This window comes from Lacerta agilis, chromosome 2, assembly GCF_009819535.1.
Source record: "Lacerta agilis isolate rLacAgi1 chromosome 2, rLacAgi1.pri, whole genome shotgun sequence".
In the NCBI taxonomy this organism is placed as follows: domain Eukaryota; kingdom Metazoa; phylum Chordata; class Lepidosauria; order Squamata; family Lacertidae; genus Lacerta; species Lacerta agilis.
This window is the reverse complement of record NC_046313.1, coordinates 81,955,954-81,971,856: the sequence shown is the minus strand read 5'-3', so window position 1 is coordinate 81,971,856 and position 15,903 is coordinate 81,955,954. Positions and strand designations below refer to the sequence as shown.

Below are 15,903 nucleotides of genomic sequence, written 5' to 3'. Positions count from 1 at the left end.
GCAGGGGTGACAACAGGGAAAGGAATGCAGATTTGCCTAAACTGGAACCAGGCTTGGCTCTTGCAGCTGGGTCAGAGGGGAGGGGGTCGCCAGGAGGGAGGCACATTTCACTTCCTTTTGACTATCAGAAAAAAAGGAGAACACTTTCCTTTTGAAGGCTAGCTGCAGGTGAGGGCAGGTCAACTAAGCAGCCTGCCTCCAATCCTGTTCCTCCCCCCCCAATCACTTGCTCCAAGAAGCAGACAGGAAGAGAGCCCTCACTTTCATCTCACCGGCACTGCCCCAGTGGACTGGCAGGTGTGGACCGGAACAACAGTCACAGCTCAAAGCAAGGCTCACAAGAGCAGAGTTAGCAGAGAGAATGGGGTGCTGGCAGGTCTTTTAAGGGCTCAAGCCAGTGGCGGAGCTTGATGCTCCGGCACCAGGGGGGCGTAGAGCAGGTGGGGGCATGGCTGGCATGTGTCCCAGGGGCATGCTGCGCCGCCCGCAGGGGCATGGTGCACGTCCTGGGGGCATGGTGCCTAGAGTGTGTGGGGGGGGTCATGGTGCCGGGGGAAGTGCGCTCCCCTCGCCCCTCTCTTCCTCTGCCAGTGGCTCAAGCTCTCCCATCCGGAATGTGCCTGCAGATATAACTTGAGTGGAGGTGCTGGAAACTCATGGTCAATCTGATCAGACATGGCTTAGGTTTATGCCACAGCAGAGAGCTCAGCAAAGAAATCTTACTTCTCTGCCACCATGGCATCTGCACAATATCATCATCCAGCTGATCTTTTGCGGGTGGTCAAGATCAAGGGTGGGGCCTCAGGGGATCAACCCTCAAGCAGTCTTTATGGCGAAGACCAGCATAAGAAAATGAATTATCTGTGCTCCACATGGATTGTGCAATGCATTTGCAGAGCATTTGTTTGGACAGGTTAATAATATTGCTATGCTGGGTTATGGAAACACTAGGCCTCTGCAAAGCTTAGCAATAGAGAATAAAATGAAGAACTCATGCCTCCAGCTTCGTGAATGCAGCAGCCATTTCCATTTTAAGTAGGCCAGCATTTTACTCTTGGACATGCCTCATATATTAAGATGGCAGTTTATGTCCTTCCAGGCAGCTCCATATTTTTCGTTTATCCATCGATGAACATCAGGGCATATAAAAAGCTTTTGCGTATGGACTGATCGGAGATGCTTAGGACCTAGGAGTCTCTGCCTTCAAGAATTAAACAATAACCCATCCCCAGCTCTCCATCCTTTACAATTAGAAGCACAATGTGGATTATTTTCACCTCTGCAAATAAACAGGCCAGGAGAACGCCTGGGTACAGTTAATCCAGTAATGCTCTCCTCAGTGTTTATGACTAAATAAACAGCAGCTGCTTGCTGCTTGCGGCCTCTTCACTCATTCCCATGTGGGGGGGGCATTTATTGAGTCATAAACTCCTCCAATAGTGTTATCACCAAAACGTTTGCCCAAATATAGGGCGGAAGGAGGGGGGGGGGACTCAATAACTTAAGAATCCATAGAAAGCTGACAGCAAAGTTCATCTAATCATATTGCAGTACCTACCCAGAAGTAATAAGGTCAACCCTATGGGTAGATGATGCCCCAAAACAAATTGCCCTAGGAAAGGAGGACCATTTTTTTATGTATCGTATTTTGCTTACTTTTTTATATGAATCATAGAATCATAAGAGTTGGAAGAGACCACAAGGGCCATCCAGTCCAACCCCCTGCCAAGCAGGAAACACCATCAAAGCATTCCTGGCAGATGGCTGTCAAGCCTCTGCTTAAAGACCGCCAAAGAAGGAGACTCCACCACACTCCTTGGCAGCAAATTCCACTGTCGAACAGCTCTTACTGTCAGGAAGTTCTTCCTAATGTTTAGGTGGAATCTTCTTTCTTGTAGCTTGAATCCATTGCTCCGTGTCCGCTTCTCTGGAGCTTCTTCTTAACAAACACATGCAAACAGGGTATGCTGAAATTCATTAGCTATAAACAAACTTCCAAAAGCCAGTGTGTGAGCAGCAAATAGTATGCTGGAATCTTCCCAAAGTAACCTTTCCATACAGAAGGACCCTGGTTCAATCCCCAGCATCTCAAGGTAAAAGGATCCCAGATATCAGATGATGTGAGACTCCCTCTGTCTGACGTGCCACTGCCAGTCAGAGGGCTAGAAGGACAAACAGTATGACTATGACCTGGCATAGCCAGCTCCCAGAGTTCATTTATAACCAACAGGCCAGACTTGATGTTTCCATATTGACCCAAAATCTTCTAAAAACCTTCCAAACTCATGGAGCTGCTCAGATCCTTTATGGAAGAGCTGGGGAATCTGTGGCCCTCCAGAGGTTGTTTGCTTCTAATTGTGTCCCATCAGCCCAAGCCAGCATGGCCAATGGTTATGGATGAGAAGAGTTGTCGTCCAACAATATCTAGAGGGCCACAGAACTTTAACAGATCCACTGTGTTTTTGTTAAAGACCAGGTGCTTCAGCTGTGGTATTTTCTATGAGGAAACCACTCTAATTGTAAGAAAACTGAGTAAAGTACCACATTTGATGATGACACATGTGTGTAGTCTATTTCAATGCACAGACTTACACAAGGAAGCTTCACTGAAACATACCCTTCCAGAGCTTGTGCACAAAACACACATGCACTGAAAGAGACACACAATCAATCAAACAAACAAACAAACATCATGAGCTAAACTAGGTTATCATGCCTTTTCCTACCCTATAATGTTTTCTCCATATAGCAAAATCTACAGCGCAATTAAAATCAAAAGTGTGATCAGTAGCCAAGATGAACTTAAAAACCTTAAATGGCAGGCATCAAGAACGAGCAAAAGCCAAGTTAAGAAATGTGCAAGATCTGAAGGAGATCTGAGTCAAAGTTGCCAGAGTGTGTTGACATTATACAGTAAGAAATGTCTGTGAGTTGTTCTACTGTACTAACCAGCTATTTAACAGTTGCTATTTTTGAGTCTTACTAGATTCGTCTTGAGGAATGTGATTTCAGAGCGAAATTCATAACACTGGTTGGAGCAGTCATTTCCTCAGAGAGGGAAATAGATGGTTGGGTGGTCAGGCTCTTGTGTTGACAATTCAGTCCCCGTGACTCAGCCCAGACAGGTGGCTTTGGATTCAGATTATAAACTTATATAAATCTTATGTGGGGACAATACTGATAGCAACTTGCTACTTCTATCTACTTGCTCATATCTCCTTATATCGTTGGAGGAAAAGGCGGCATATAAATATAACCCATTAATAAATAATTTTTCAATGCTAACCAAGTAGTTGGCAGTTTCTATTTAGTGAGCATTAGGATTTTATTTGAGAGACGGCATGCACACAATCATACTTTTGCATGGTTCTTGCTGTTACATTTTGTTACAGTCAGAGAAAGGAGGAAGGGCGTTGGTGGAATGATGGTATTTGATAGACAGCTTCAGGTCAAAGAGGTAGAGTAATGCTTTTATTTTAAACCACTCCCAGAGATATTTATTCTGTAGAGTCTTCCTTAGTCTGACAGAACAGAAAGTCACAAAATTTTAAAACAAAACTGCAGCTGTGCAAATTATGCAAGCATACAAATTGCAACAAAATCTATTCAAGACTGCCCAATTTGCATAATTCAATAGAAAGCCTATTTGGGGCTTTGGTTACAGAATTTGTGATTTTCAGAGCAGAACTCCAAGAGCTTTTATCAACAATCTGGGCTTATTATTCTGAAATTAACTATATTTTTTGCACAGTGTGGGTGTTTCTCATGTATGGCTTTAAAAAGGTTGCATTTAAATATTACATATTACAAGCACTAAATTAGCTATATGCATTCTGGTCAACACAGAGAGAAATCCAAACAAGAGAAAAGTGACTGCCAATGAAGTCATATTACAAGCCTTATTGACTCTTTCCTCATTACAAAAGATGGAACACAGAGGGGCAGGGATTGAGCCCTTAAATGGATCCATATTTACATAATGGACTCATGTATTGGGACCATATGCTAAAGGAGTATTCTAAACAACACCTGTCCCATCCACACTTGTAAGGCACTACCCCAAATCCTGTGATAATACTGTATGATGTTCTACTCACAAGTGGTAGATTCAAGAGAAGGGGTGGCAGCTTTTCACTCCTGTTCAATAAAAGCTAGTGAGGTGTGCATTGTATCTCAGGAGAGGAAGAATGCACAGCATCCAAAAGGTACGAGTATTGAGGGTGTTGAAAATACAGACAAGAGAATAACAGCAAGAGGGAACAGTGTTTGGAGAGGTGCTTTCTCTGTGTCATCTTATTTTAACAGAACCTGCTTAACGCATGGCAACACTGGCAGAGGATGTTTCCAGGAGCCTCAGGGCACAAATAGAGACAAACGGAAAATTGTGAGCAGAATTTCCCAATGTGGTTTTCTTTACATTAAAAGTAGCTGTGGATGTCTGTGGCTCTCACCTGTGGCTCCTGGAAGCTATCAGCACAGGACAGCGGCCAAACCAGGTGAGGGTAGCTACTGGGTCTCAAACCCTCAGGGAGTTATGGACTTCCCCTGCCTGCAAAGACAGGCTCCGACGGATTGAGCAGGCGAGATCAAGTGGGTCAAATGGTTAAGAAGGTAGTTTCTGCATGTCCTGCAGAGGAAAGCAAGAGGCAGATGGGGCTCGTCACCCTGGGAAGGTAACCCATGTAGGAGAAGGAAAACTAATCCAGGCATAGGCAAACTCAGCCCTCCAGATGTTTCGCGACTACAACTCCGATCATCCCTAGGTAACAGGACCAGTGGTCAGGGATGATGGGAGTTGTAGTCCCAAAACATCTGGAGGGCCATGTTTGCCTATGCCTGCTCCAATCCCAAACCTCTGCTGCCTTGCAGCTATATTCATTCATGAGAAAGGCTTCGGGTGTAAAACTTGTGTAAAACCTGTGACTGCTGGCTTATGGGACATCCTTGGGAGAAGGAAAGGCTAAGGAGTAAACCCTACACAAATCCAGAGTGGAGTCCCTAAGATGGTTGGATTGCATCTTGTGCACCTCCTTTCAGCACCTCCAGCAGCCAAGCTGATGTCACATGTATTGCTCTGCTTTCCTTTGGTCCACATCTGCAAGGCCAAGGTGTCTTGCCCTCTGGGCAGGCCAGGGCCTCCATACACACTGCCCAGGCTTGCGCCCCAGGAAGGTCACTCTAATGCAGCAAAAGCAACGCAGGAGGCAACAGTTAAACATTACTCGTCTCTGCAGCCACAGCAGGCGCTGTGATTCTCCAGCAATTTAGCTTCATACCGAGAGGTGCACTCAGTTGTCTCCTGAGGCAGATGGATGCCAACAATGTTTGGGGGAGAAATAGATACTTGGATCCACACTGGGAGTGGTAGATCTGCATCGTGCCCATGCGTATTTTCCCTATGTGAGGAAAACACACTGGCAACTTTAATGGACAAAAAGAGCTGATGAAGAAATTTCATCTGCAAAAATGTTTAGTGCTAACATGAAGGCCCTAACGGCAACTTATTGGCAATGATCAAAAAGCCTGACCAAGTGCTACATACAGTACTAGTATACCTTTGACTGCTTGTGAAGACATTACTATTACAGCTTTGGCTATCCAGTTCTCTATCATTAACAGTTTCTTCACATGTTGGCTATTGAGAGCTCTACTTTTAATTACTTCAAATTTATAAACAAGTGGAAAGTTGTCTAAGAATATGAACACAGATAAAAATCCTGTTCCTTCTAACAACAGGACAGGGAATGCAGGATGTGAGAAGAACAGTGGATGATGAGGTAAATGTGTGTGTGTGTGTGTGTGTGTGTGTGTGTAATCTTACACACCTTATCTACCTTTTCTTAACATTTTAATATTTTAAATCACCCTTCAGAGTGTCAATATTATTTTCTATTAGAATAATTTGTATTCACATCATTTGATGGGGTTCGATATATAATTGCAATTAATGTCGGCTAGCTGATTCTTTATTATGATTTATATCTCAACCTATACCAAGATTGAGGGGAGGTACTAATTGCTAGTTAAAGTGAGATGAATCTCTGGCCCCAAAATGTACACCATCTAAATTAGATGGGTTATGTGGGGATTTATAAATTGTATATAAAATCCATATTATTTTCCCTTATTCACTGGCTTACAGTTGCCACATCTAGCTCACATCACTGTTTTGGGGATGGGGAGAAAAGGAAGTGTATACTTATTATTTATCTTAGACACACATATTTCCCTTTTTGGTATCCAAGGAACACATTAAGTGAAATTCTGATGCCCCCCGTTGGCAGGAAAGAAAATACTGGGGGGAAGATTGTAGCATCAACTTTCTATCCTAATTGCCGACAAGCTGTGGTACACTCCTGATAAATCTTGCAGTCAATAAACTACAGATAATTTGAAAAGCTACAAAAGAAGCAGCACCTCCTACAGCAGCACTATTATCCCAGCTTTTATTTAGACCTAAGAGCAGCAATTTTTGTGCTTGTGTCTGAAATTCGGCAGATATGAAACCAAACCCCAAAGACAACAAAGAAACCCCCCAAACAACAAAGAAACCCGAAACAAAACAGTGAAGCTAGTAGAGATAGTTATAGAATCATAGAATTGTAGAGCTGGAAGGGACTCTGAGGGCCATTTAGTCCAACCCCCTGCAATTGTATTCAACAAGATAACTGCAAGCTCATATTCTTGGCGAGGTTCTTATTGGACATACTTAGAAGTAGATGGAAATGGGCAATATGAGCCTGATTCACATGAACCTCCATGTACATAAAGGACCAGGATCATACCCATCTTGCCTCCAAGCCTACATCATGTCCATGTCTTGGACTGTGATCATCTCCCAACATTGGATGGATGGATGGAGAAATGATAGACTCATGGGTGGGTATAGGAATGTGGCACTCCTTGCATCTAACCTCCATCCAATATTAAATCCAATGCATGTACAATGAAGCCAGACTGGAGGAAATAAGTATATCCAGGGGTTGAGAAGGGGCACACAACTTCTGCATTACATACAGAACCTACAACATGGATGACAAATCTGCAGCACTCCAAATGTTCCTGAATTCCAACTCCTTTCATCCCTGATGCTGGCCATGCTGGCTGGAGCTGATGGGAGTGGGAATCCAACAATATCTGGAGGGTCAGATGTTTCCTATTCCCTACTCTATACACTTTGTTCTGCATAAATAAGGCAGTTAGTTTTAAAGTTACTGGATTAAATGGAACTCTGAATTTGACTCTCCACATGTACCGGTAAGTAATTTGCCTGTCTTTGGGCAAGAGACACTATTTACACTCACAAATTTGGATTCCTTAAGAAACAGCCAAATGAAACATAGACTTCAGATTTCATTACATATTTCTGTCCTATCTGATTTCATTACCACTCTCCACCCTGAGGTCAAAACTGGCTTACTATGACATCTACAGGAACCATACATCACCCTGTCAAAACTGATACAGCAAGTCCTTTCAAACATGGTGTTGTAGTTGAGCCAGACTCTCCCACACTTATAATGTCAAACAGGATTTGTGTTTCTTTGGGTGTTCACCTTAGGTTCAAAGGATTTCTTTGGCCATCCCATTGAATCACCAAGCTGAAGACCCAAACCAATCCTGCTACCTTCAGAGCCCATGCTACTAGTTTATTCTTTTAGTCAGCTGACTTAATCCTTGTTCTTGGGCTTGCATCTAGTGGACTGTAAAAAATTGTAAGAAACACCCTCGTCCAAAGACACAGACTAATGCAGATCCACCTAGGGACACTGCCAGATCCTAAAGGTCCATAATTTGCAGCAAATAGTAGAGCAGTCGTGATGGACCAAAATGAATTATGAGAATTTGAAGTCATTGTCATCTTTGCCTCCAAGGAAATAAATTCCTTAGTTGGGACACCACTACAGATAAGTCTCTACACAAACAGATACACACATTGGTGGGACCACATGTATGACCCTCTGCTGATCTTATGGCTGAGGTTGGCTGGCATGGAGAGAGGTTCTTCATCAAATACTTAGGCCCTAAATTGTTTCAGATTGCGAGCATCCTGGACAATATGCTCCAGGTGAGATCTAATCAAAGAGTAATACCATTACATCTCACAATCTGGACAACATATTCCTGTTATTGTAATTTAGAATTGCCTTAGCCTTTTTTTTGCTGCTGACTCATGCTTAGCTTGTGATTTACAAAGCCTCTTTTTACATGTACTGTGATTATGTCAAGGGTCATTTAACATTTATTTGTGCATCTGATTCTTCCTAGACGAATGCAGAATTTTACCATTATCTCTGTGGAAATTCAGGTTGTTAGTTTTGATCCAGTTCTTCACCCAGGCAAGACAACCTAGGATAATTTTTCTGTCTAATGTGTTAGCTACTCCACACACATTAGTGTCATTTGTAAATCTGTTGAGCATCCCTTCAAGCCCTTTGTCTAAGACATTTATAGAGATGTTAAAAATACAGGGCCCAGGATGTAATCCTATGACACTTCACTTGTCATATCTCTGCAATTTTCTGAAAAGCCTTGATTAGCACTGTTTGGGCACTGACCACCTACCAGATACAAATCCACCTAACAGTAGCATCATATTTTTTAACAACTTTTCACAAAGAGTATCACTGGGGACCTTGTTAAAAGCCATGCTAAAATCAAGATATACTATATCCAGAGCATTCCCCTGCTCTACTAGGCAATAAATCTATCAAAAAAGGAGTTAAAGTAATCTTGCATATGTGGTGGGGATGTAAGGTGATTAAACAATTTTGGACCAAGATACACAAAGAGCTGAAAAGAATATTTAAATGCACAATTCTCAAAAAGCCAGAAGCGTATCTGTTAGGCTTAATAACCAATGATATTCCCAAAGATAAAAAGAATATATTCCTCTATGCAACAGCAGTGGCCAGATTATTAGAGGCAAAAAATCGGAAAACAGGAAAAATACCAGAAATATCAGAATGGAGAATTAAGATTTGTGAATTTATGGAAATGGCAAAATTAACGGCATCAATTAGGGGCTTCCCCAAGCAAAAAGTTAAGAGAGAGTGGGAGTGTGTAGAGACATATATGGAAAAATATGGATATGGAAATCAATTTTAACATAATAAGTAAAAGGAAAAACTCACAAGGATGCAAGACAATATTATAAAGGATAGGATTATTAAGTATAAATAACTGCTAACACAACAAGAAACAACAACATAAATACCAATAAGGTCTCACATGGATGAGGGGAAGTCGGGTGTGGGGGGAGGGAAATAGAGGGTGGTATTTGGAAATTATTAAGAATATATAATATAATGATATAAAAGTACAATTCTAAAAAAGAAAAAAAGAAAAAAAACTAATATTGCGTGACTTACTGTAAAAAAGCATTCTTTTTCATATATGTGCACAAACTGCTTAATGATCTTTTCTATAAACTTTCCAAGTATCACTGTCAAACTGAACAGTTGGGGGTTGCCTGGATTTTGTTTCCTCCTTTTTGGAAATCAGGAACATTTGCTTCCCTCCAGCTGCATGGCACTTCACTGTCCTTCAATAATTTTCAAGAATTATAGACAAAGGCTCTGAGATTACACCTGCAAATTCCTTTACATCCTAGAATGCAATTTTTCAGGCCCTGAACAATTAGGATTCATTTTGAGAGGACATGTACTCTTCTACCGACTCTATCTGTCATGGCTACAACTCCTTCCCTTCACCATCTGATTTATTTATTTTTGCCAGATTAAGTACAGTTTCCCTCTTGAGAGAAGACTGGGACAAAGTAGCAGCTCAATAGGTCTATCTTGTCATCACCCTGTAACATTTCTCCATCATCTCCTCTCCTGACCAGACTGTCACCTGTCCTGTCCATCTGGGACACTCCCAATGTGCTCAGATTCCTTTAGATAAACTCACTTAAACCAGATTTACATTATCCCACATAGAACAGACAGACATTGCATTAACATATTCTATTATTCCACCACTGATTTGATATTCAAACAATATTATTTTAATCTACAACAGTAGGAGATGCCACAAAACACTCAGGATTTTTGAGCTTCATTTGAATTAAATCAAAACGAGGGGGAAATTGTCTTCCTGATGACACTGATTAAGTCTCCGTTCCTACTGAAATCCACCCACTCACAGCAGAGATTGCTAACGCCGGTTTAAAGGTGAGTGTGTAGAAAGTGGGGAGGGAGAGGAACTAGAATAGGACTGTTGCCTTTACTTCTCCTTCCCTCTCCCTTCTGCCATCTTGACAGATTTTGCTTCCCACAAACCTATCATCACAGATGGTAGGATGGCCCAGGAAACCTGCCACAAGTTTTTGAATAGTAGGAGAAAAGAAGGAATTCATGGCATATTTTTGGCTCCTTGAAATGGCAGGTTGGTTTGTTCAACTCTGAATTTCGTGGTCTTTTGTGGCATCCCTGCAAAGAATGTATCTGATCTCATACAGTTACCTGCTCAGTAGCATCCACTAAGGGCGGAAAAACAGAATCAAAAACAACAAAAGATTTTCCTGCCATCTTGCTGTCCCCCATAGTAAATCAGTATGAAATGCCCTTCGATATAACATCCTTCTACTAGTTTTGTTGGAGGTGGGGGTGCGGAGGGCTCCAGCAGGGTTTATGGTACATGGAAATCTTCTTGAACTAGCCTAGTCTAGGAGTTGAAGTGTGTGTGTGTGTGTGTGTGTGTGTGTGTGTGTGTGTGTGTGTCCTTCAAGTTAATAGGATATTTCAGTGCCCTCTGCTGTTACCAGTCACTCAGCTTCCAATTTACTCTATAATAATGTCAGGTTGGGGCTTCAGGCTGGCTGGCAGCTTCCCAGCCCCCTTTCTCAAATGGGTTGGAGCGGCAGCCTGCAAATATGCAGAAGTTTAATGCAATCTGTCTTCTTTGGTAATCACATTCCTCCTGTACTGTGTGCTATAAAGATGTATTGGTAAATGCATTTGCTAAAGATATACTTCCAAAAAAGAAAGTGGGGGGAGGCTACAAGCCTGATTTACAGGAGGGAAGGCTTGCATATCGGAGGTTTGGCAAGGGATGAGGCGAGTTCTGAAGAGAGCTGCTTGGGGGAAAGGATTGTTCCACAGCAATGCAGAGCCTGCTTTACTTTAAAGTCATGGAAGAAAAAGAAAAGCACACGTTTGGGGAGCTGGGGACTTCAGAAGATACCAGAGAAAAGCCCTTTCCCTGGCAGCCTTAACCTTGCTGATTTGCAGACATACAAAGACCTTCTTTGTAAACAGGAAGGGGGGAAATCCACCAGGACTTGCAACAGCATTTGAGCTAATATATCCTGACAATTTCCCCATCTCCTTCTGTCGGGGCTTCTTCTGGGAGCTGGTTGGCAGTTTCCTTCATGTTATACTTAAATCAGGCATACACCTCCCCCCCCCCTCACAGTTTTAATGGAAAGGAAAAAGGCTCTCTTCAGACACCCTGAGCTTCTCTCCCTGTCACGTGACTGCCCCCACCCCAACGAAATCACCTGAACCTGCCTGCAAGCACATGTCTCTCTTTGTAAATCTGAAGTCCCATGATCCATGACAGGCTCCAAGGAAATGCTTGGTCAGCCTGGCATCATACACCGAATCAGATTATGCTATAAACCTTTCTTCTCCTGCACACTGGAAACTTCACAGAATATTTTAAATCCTTCACCAGTCTGAGATTATTGTAATGCTTATGGGAGATACATTCTGTGCTCCTGTTCTATGCATTCCAAAGTGCCCCAAATAAGGTCGATTTCAGGCTAATCCATCCCAGGCTTTTACTATGACTATTTGATATGGGAATATGAATTAAGATTGCTTTGGCTGTATCTCTGCACTGGAACTGAGACACTGAATCCTCCAGTCTAATTTTGAAACATCTACAGTACTCTTAGGTTCACATCACATGCATTTTTTTCTGACCAAGAAATTAATCTTTGCATTGGGAAAACACATGCACCTTTCAGTATGTGCATAGCACTGCAAGCATCTTTCAGCTGTGCTGGAGTGCAGGATATGAGATCAGGACACCTACTTTGGTGTTTGTGGATGCAGAACCAAAATACACTTATACCACCATGCATAGGAGACAAAGTTCATGTACCACGAGAATGCTAGCAAAGGCAACCAATTTCCCAAAAGTTAAGGAGTCCTGTGGCATCTGAAAATAACTAAACTTATTACCAAGGCTCCCAGAATTCTGGGACCCAATGCCCATCTTTGCATGTCATGTTAGTAACTGGGCCTCAATGAACTGAAGCACAAATTGGACTAGAGTTCTCTTGCCTCCCCTCTTCTCTTCCTGTGCAGCTGGGAGGACTTCTGCCAAGTTTAGTTTTCACTTTTAAAGAATTTTTGCTTGGTGTTACATGTGAACCATGAACCTTAGTTCAAAACAAACTCTGGCTAGCTTAACAAACCAGCTCTTTATAACAATGGTTTAAGCACACCTTATATGATAAACAGTCCTCCTGTTCACAAGTGTAATATCAATTACCCACATCATAACATAATTGCTATGTTTCTCCACCCCGCTCCTCATCATTTGATTGTGGGAGCAGTGAAGCACACATCATCAGGGCAAACACGGGGTGATATTGTGTATGTGGGGAGCTAGGGAAGAGCGTGACATGGGACATGGTGGTCAAAAATCAATAACTTAACAAAATTCAAACTTAAGGCCAACATAGAAGTCCCAGTTTTGTGTTGTTTAAACTGTGGCTAATAAAAACCAGAAGCAAACTGTGATATGATATCCTGATTATTTAATTAATGATTTATATTATAGCTTGATACTGCAGGTCAGAAGCTGGAAAGCCATAGCAGGTACTAGAATTGGTGTGATTCCTCCTTGTACCCATTGCATTCCAATTTTATATCCAAATACCAGAGATTCAGAATGTGTTGAGTTCTGAAATATTTATACTCGTGACTTACCAAACAGCATAGACATTCCACCTCATGGAAAAACACTATTTTGCTCAATAGCCTTGCTTCTAGATCCCAGGTAGATCTCAGTGTTGTGCATGTTTACTTGAAAGCAAGTTTCATTTTATTCTGCGAGATGTATTTTCAATAAGGGTGCATAGGATTGAAAGTTTTGTCTTCAAGTATGTGATCTCCTTGGAAGCGTACAATGCCTCATCTACAAACAGATATAATTTAGGCATGTGGCTTCATGGCTTTATGTTACTAGTTCCATTTGGTTGCAGTGTGTATTAATTGTTAAAAACCCCAGTTAAAAATGCATGAGTTTCAAAATGGGAAATTTGATTTAAACTGATAATTTAAATTGGTCTTTTTTCTTGGTAGTTTAAGCCATGATTTAAAGCTTGATTTAAAATCAATCCCCCATGACAATGGGTTGTTGTTTTCAGCATAAGTCCATGCCGAATATAATGTCTAGTTCCCTCATAAAACCAAAAGGTTGTTGGCTCTGTGGGTAAAGTTGCATAATTGGAAACTCATATCATCCTAAGAAGCAAACCATTTGGTCTTTATTAAAGGATATCCTATTATCTCAGCAACAGCAAAAAGACCCGTTCCCTTTGGAGACATAGAGACAATTATGGAGTACCAAAGCTGATGCAGAAAACAATGTTGTGTTCTAATCATTTTTTTTAAAGTAAACTGTGTGTTTGGAAGATAAAGGGCATGTTGAAGAATGCACAAGTCCAAGCAAAACCCAATAGCAGCTGGTTTAATAATATCAAATGTTGGCCAATTTGCCAAAACCATTCAAATTAGAAATTATCAAATGAACAGGTCATAACTTTAAGCAGTAAATGAAGTACTGATTTTGGTTCCAGGCCAAAATTAAAGACCAAATGTGAAGCTCACTGAGTAGCCTTGAGTAAGACTGTACCTTCTTGGCTTAATTTACTTCAAAGGGCTACTGTAAGGATGGACAGAACAAGACTAATAAAGTTTCAGAGTAGTATAGAAGCTATTAATAACATGAGCTTGCTATCAATAGGTTATTCCATGAATGAAAGCAGTTCTCTGTGACGGCCAATACATATCCTCAAGCTTTCATGTGATTGTCAAGACTACAGTGACCCAGTAGTCTGCATGAAACACTTAAACCAGTTTATTTAAAACCATGGTTTAATGTGCACAAGTGCTTCGCTCCTCTCCTACTTCTGATTGCTCCAAACAAGGGAGGAAACGAGAGCAAAACAAACCACATACTAACCCGGGCTTGTGGTTTACTTCGTCCAAACACACCAGAAGAAGTGACTCAGGGTTTACTCCCCCACCCCCACTGGGCAAAGGAAGGAATAGGGGGAAAGCAAAGCATACCTGTATATTAAACAATAATTTATTCTAAATTATGGTTTAATTTGTAAGCAACCATATCCGGTATGTAAAATCAACCCTCCAATTATCAGTGCTTGGAGCTGCAGGAAGATTTGGCTTGGGGAAAGGCCTTCTGATTGACCATGCCCACACCAGTAATGAGAAAAGAATATTCACCTGGAGTAAGAGTGAATATGGCAGGGAAAATGTAGTTACCTTTTGTGCTAGCCTAACACAACGCTGATACTCCTTGACCAACTCTGAACAGTTGAGGACTTGGTGTTTGTTTTCACCGTAGCATGTCAGGATTGCTGCCTGAAGGTTTGCACATATAGGTTGTGTGTTTCTCCGCCTGTAGGGACAAAGAAAGAAAGAGAGCCTTGTGACTGTCCCAGCTCATCAGTGCAACCCAAAAAAACGGTGCTGGTGATGTGAGTGCCATTGGTTCAGCCTCACTCTGGACAATCCAGAGTTCCCTCTTTTTAACCTGCAGCTGGCTCACTGGCTAGGCCCTAGCTTCAGACCTGGAAATCTCTGGTTCAAACTCTGGAGTTCCTATGTTCATAGCAGTGATGAGCAACATGTCCCCTCCTCCTCCTCCATATGCATACCATGTTACGGAAGGGCCATAGCTCAGTGGCAGAGCACATACTTTGCAACAGAGAAGGAGCCAGGTTCAGTCCCTGACATCTCCAGTTAAAAAGAAATTCCTGGAACTGGGAAGGCTCCTGCCAAAGACCTTAGGCTAGAGAGAAGCAGCAGACAGAACAGACCTGCCACCAAGTTAGAAAGGACCAGTAGTCCAACTCAGTAAAGTGGTACCTCGGGTTACAGATGCTTCAGGTTACAGACACTTCAGGTTACAGACTCCGCTAACCCAGAAATAGTATCTCGGGTTAAGAACTTTGCTTCAGGATGAGAACAGAAATCGCGCCGCCACGGCACAGATGCTGCGGGAGGCCCCATTAGCTAAAGTGGTACCTCAGGTTAAGAACAGTTTCAGGTTAAGAACGGACCTCCAGAACGAATTAAGTTCTTAACCCGAGGTACCACTGTATAAGGCAGCTTCATATGTTCACATATACTTACATTGCTAATCCCTTCCCCTTGATAAATAAGAACCCCCCCCCCAAGTTTCTATCATACAAAAGGGTGTCAGATTCCTGAGTGGACATGCTACTGTTCCAATGTGACATCCTAAGCAGCAGAGAGAACTCAAAAGCTGAAACTGTTTATCTAACAAAAAACAGGTAACTTGTCCCTCAGGTAACCCTCCATACCTGAGGCCTAGATAGTAGCCAATGTTTTTTTCAAAAGGGATCTGGGGTGGGGGAAATCTGGAAATTGCAGGTCAGTTGGTTTAATGCCTGTCCCAGGAAAACTAGTGGGAAGATTGGTCAAATATAAAACAACCACACATATAGAAGAACAAGCCTTCCTGTTCCTATTTTATCTGTAAACTGACTTGAGTCCCTGTCAGGGAAAAGGGTGGGGTATAAATAACTATATAATTATATATATTTTTTAAAAAACAATACAAAACCCTGAAGCAGATCCAGAAAGGCTTCTGCAATGGCAAGTCCTGTCTCGTTGACAT

At 42.0% G+C, this 15,903-nt stretch overlaps 1 protein-coding gene across 4 annotated transcripts in view; it reads right to left on the bottom strand.

The window, feature by feature from the left end:
• CHCHD6 (coiled-coil-helix-coiled-coil-helix domain containing 6) overlaps positions 1-15,903 on the bottom strand; it is a 200,780-nt gene that overhangs the window by 52,217 nt on the left and 132,660 nt on the right. The window contains exon 8 of one of the 4 annotated variants that reach the window (XM_033141061.1): positions 14,523-14,658. The exons of the other annotated variants lie outside the window; for them this stretch is intronic. Within the exon in view, the coding sequence (XP_032996952.1) occupies positions 14,523-14,658 (136 nt within the window). The remainder of the gene's footprint in view (positions 1-14,522; positions 14,659-15,903) is intronic. 4 annotated transcript variants of the gene reach the window in all.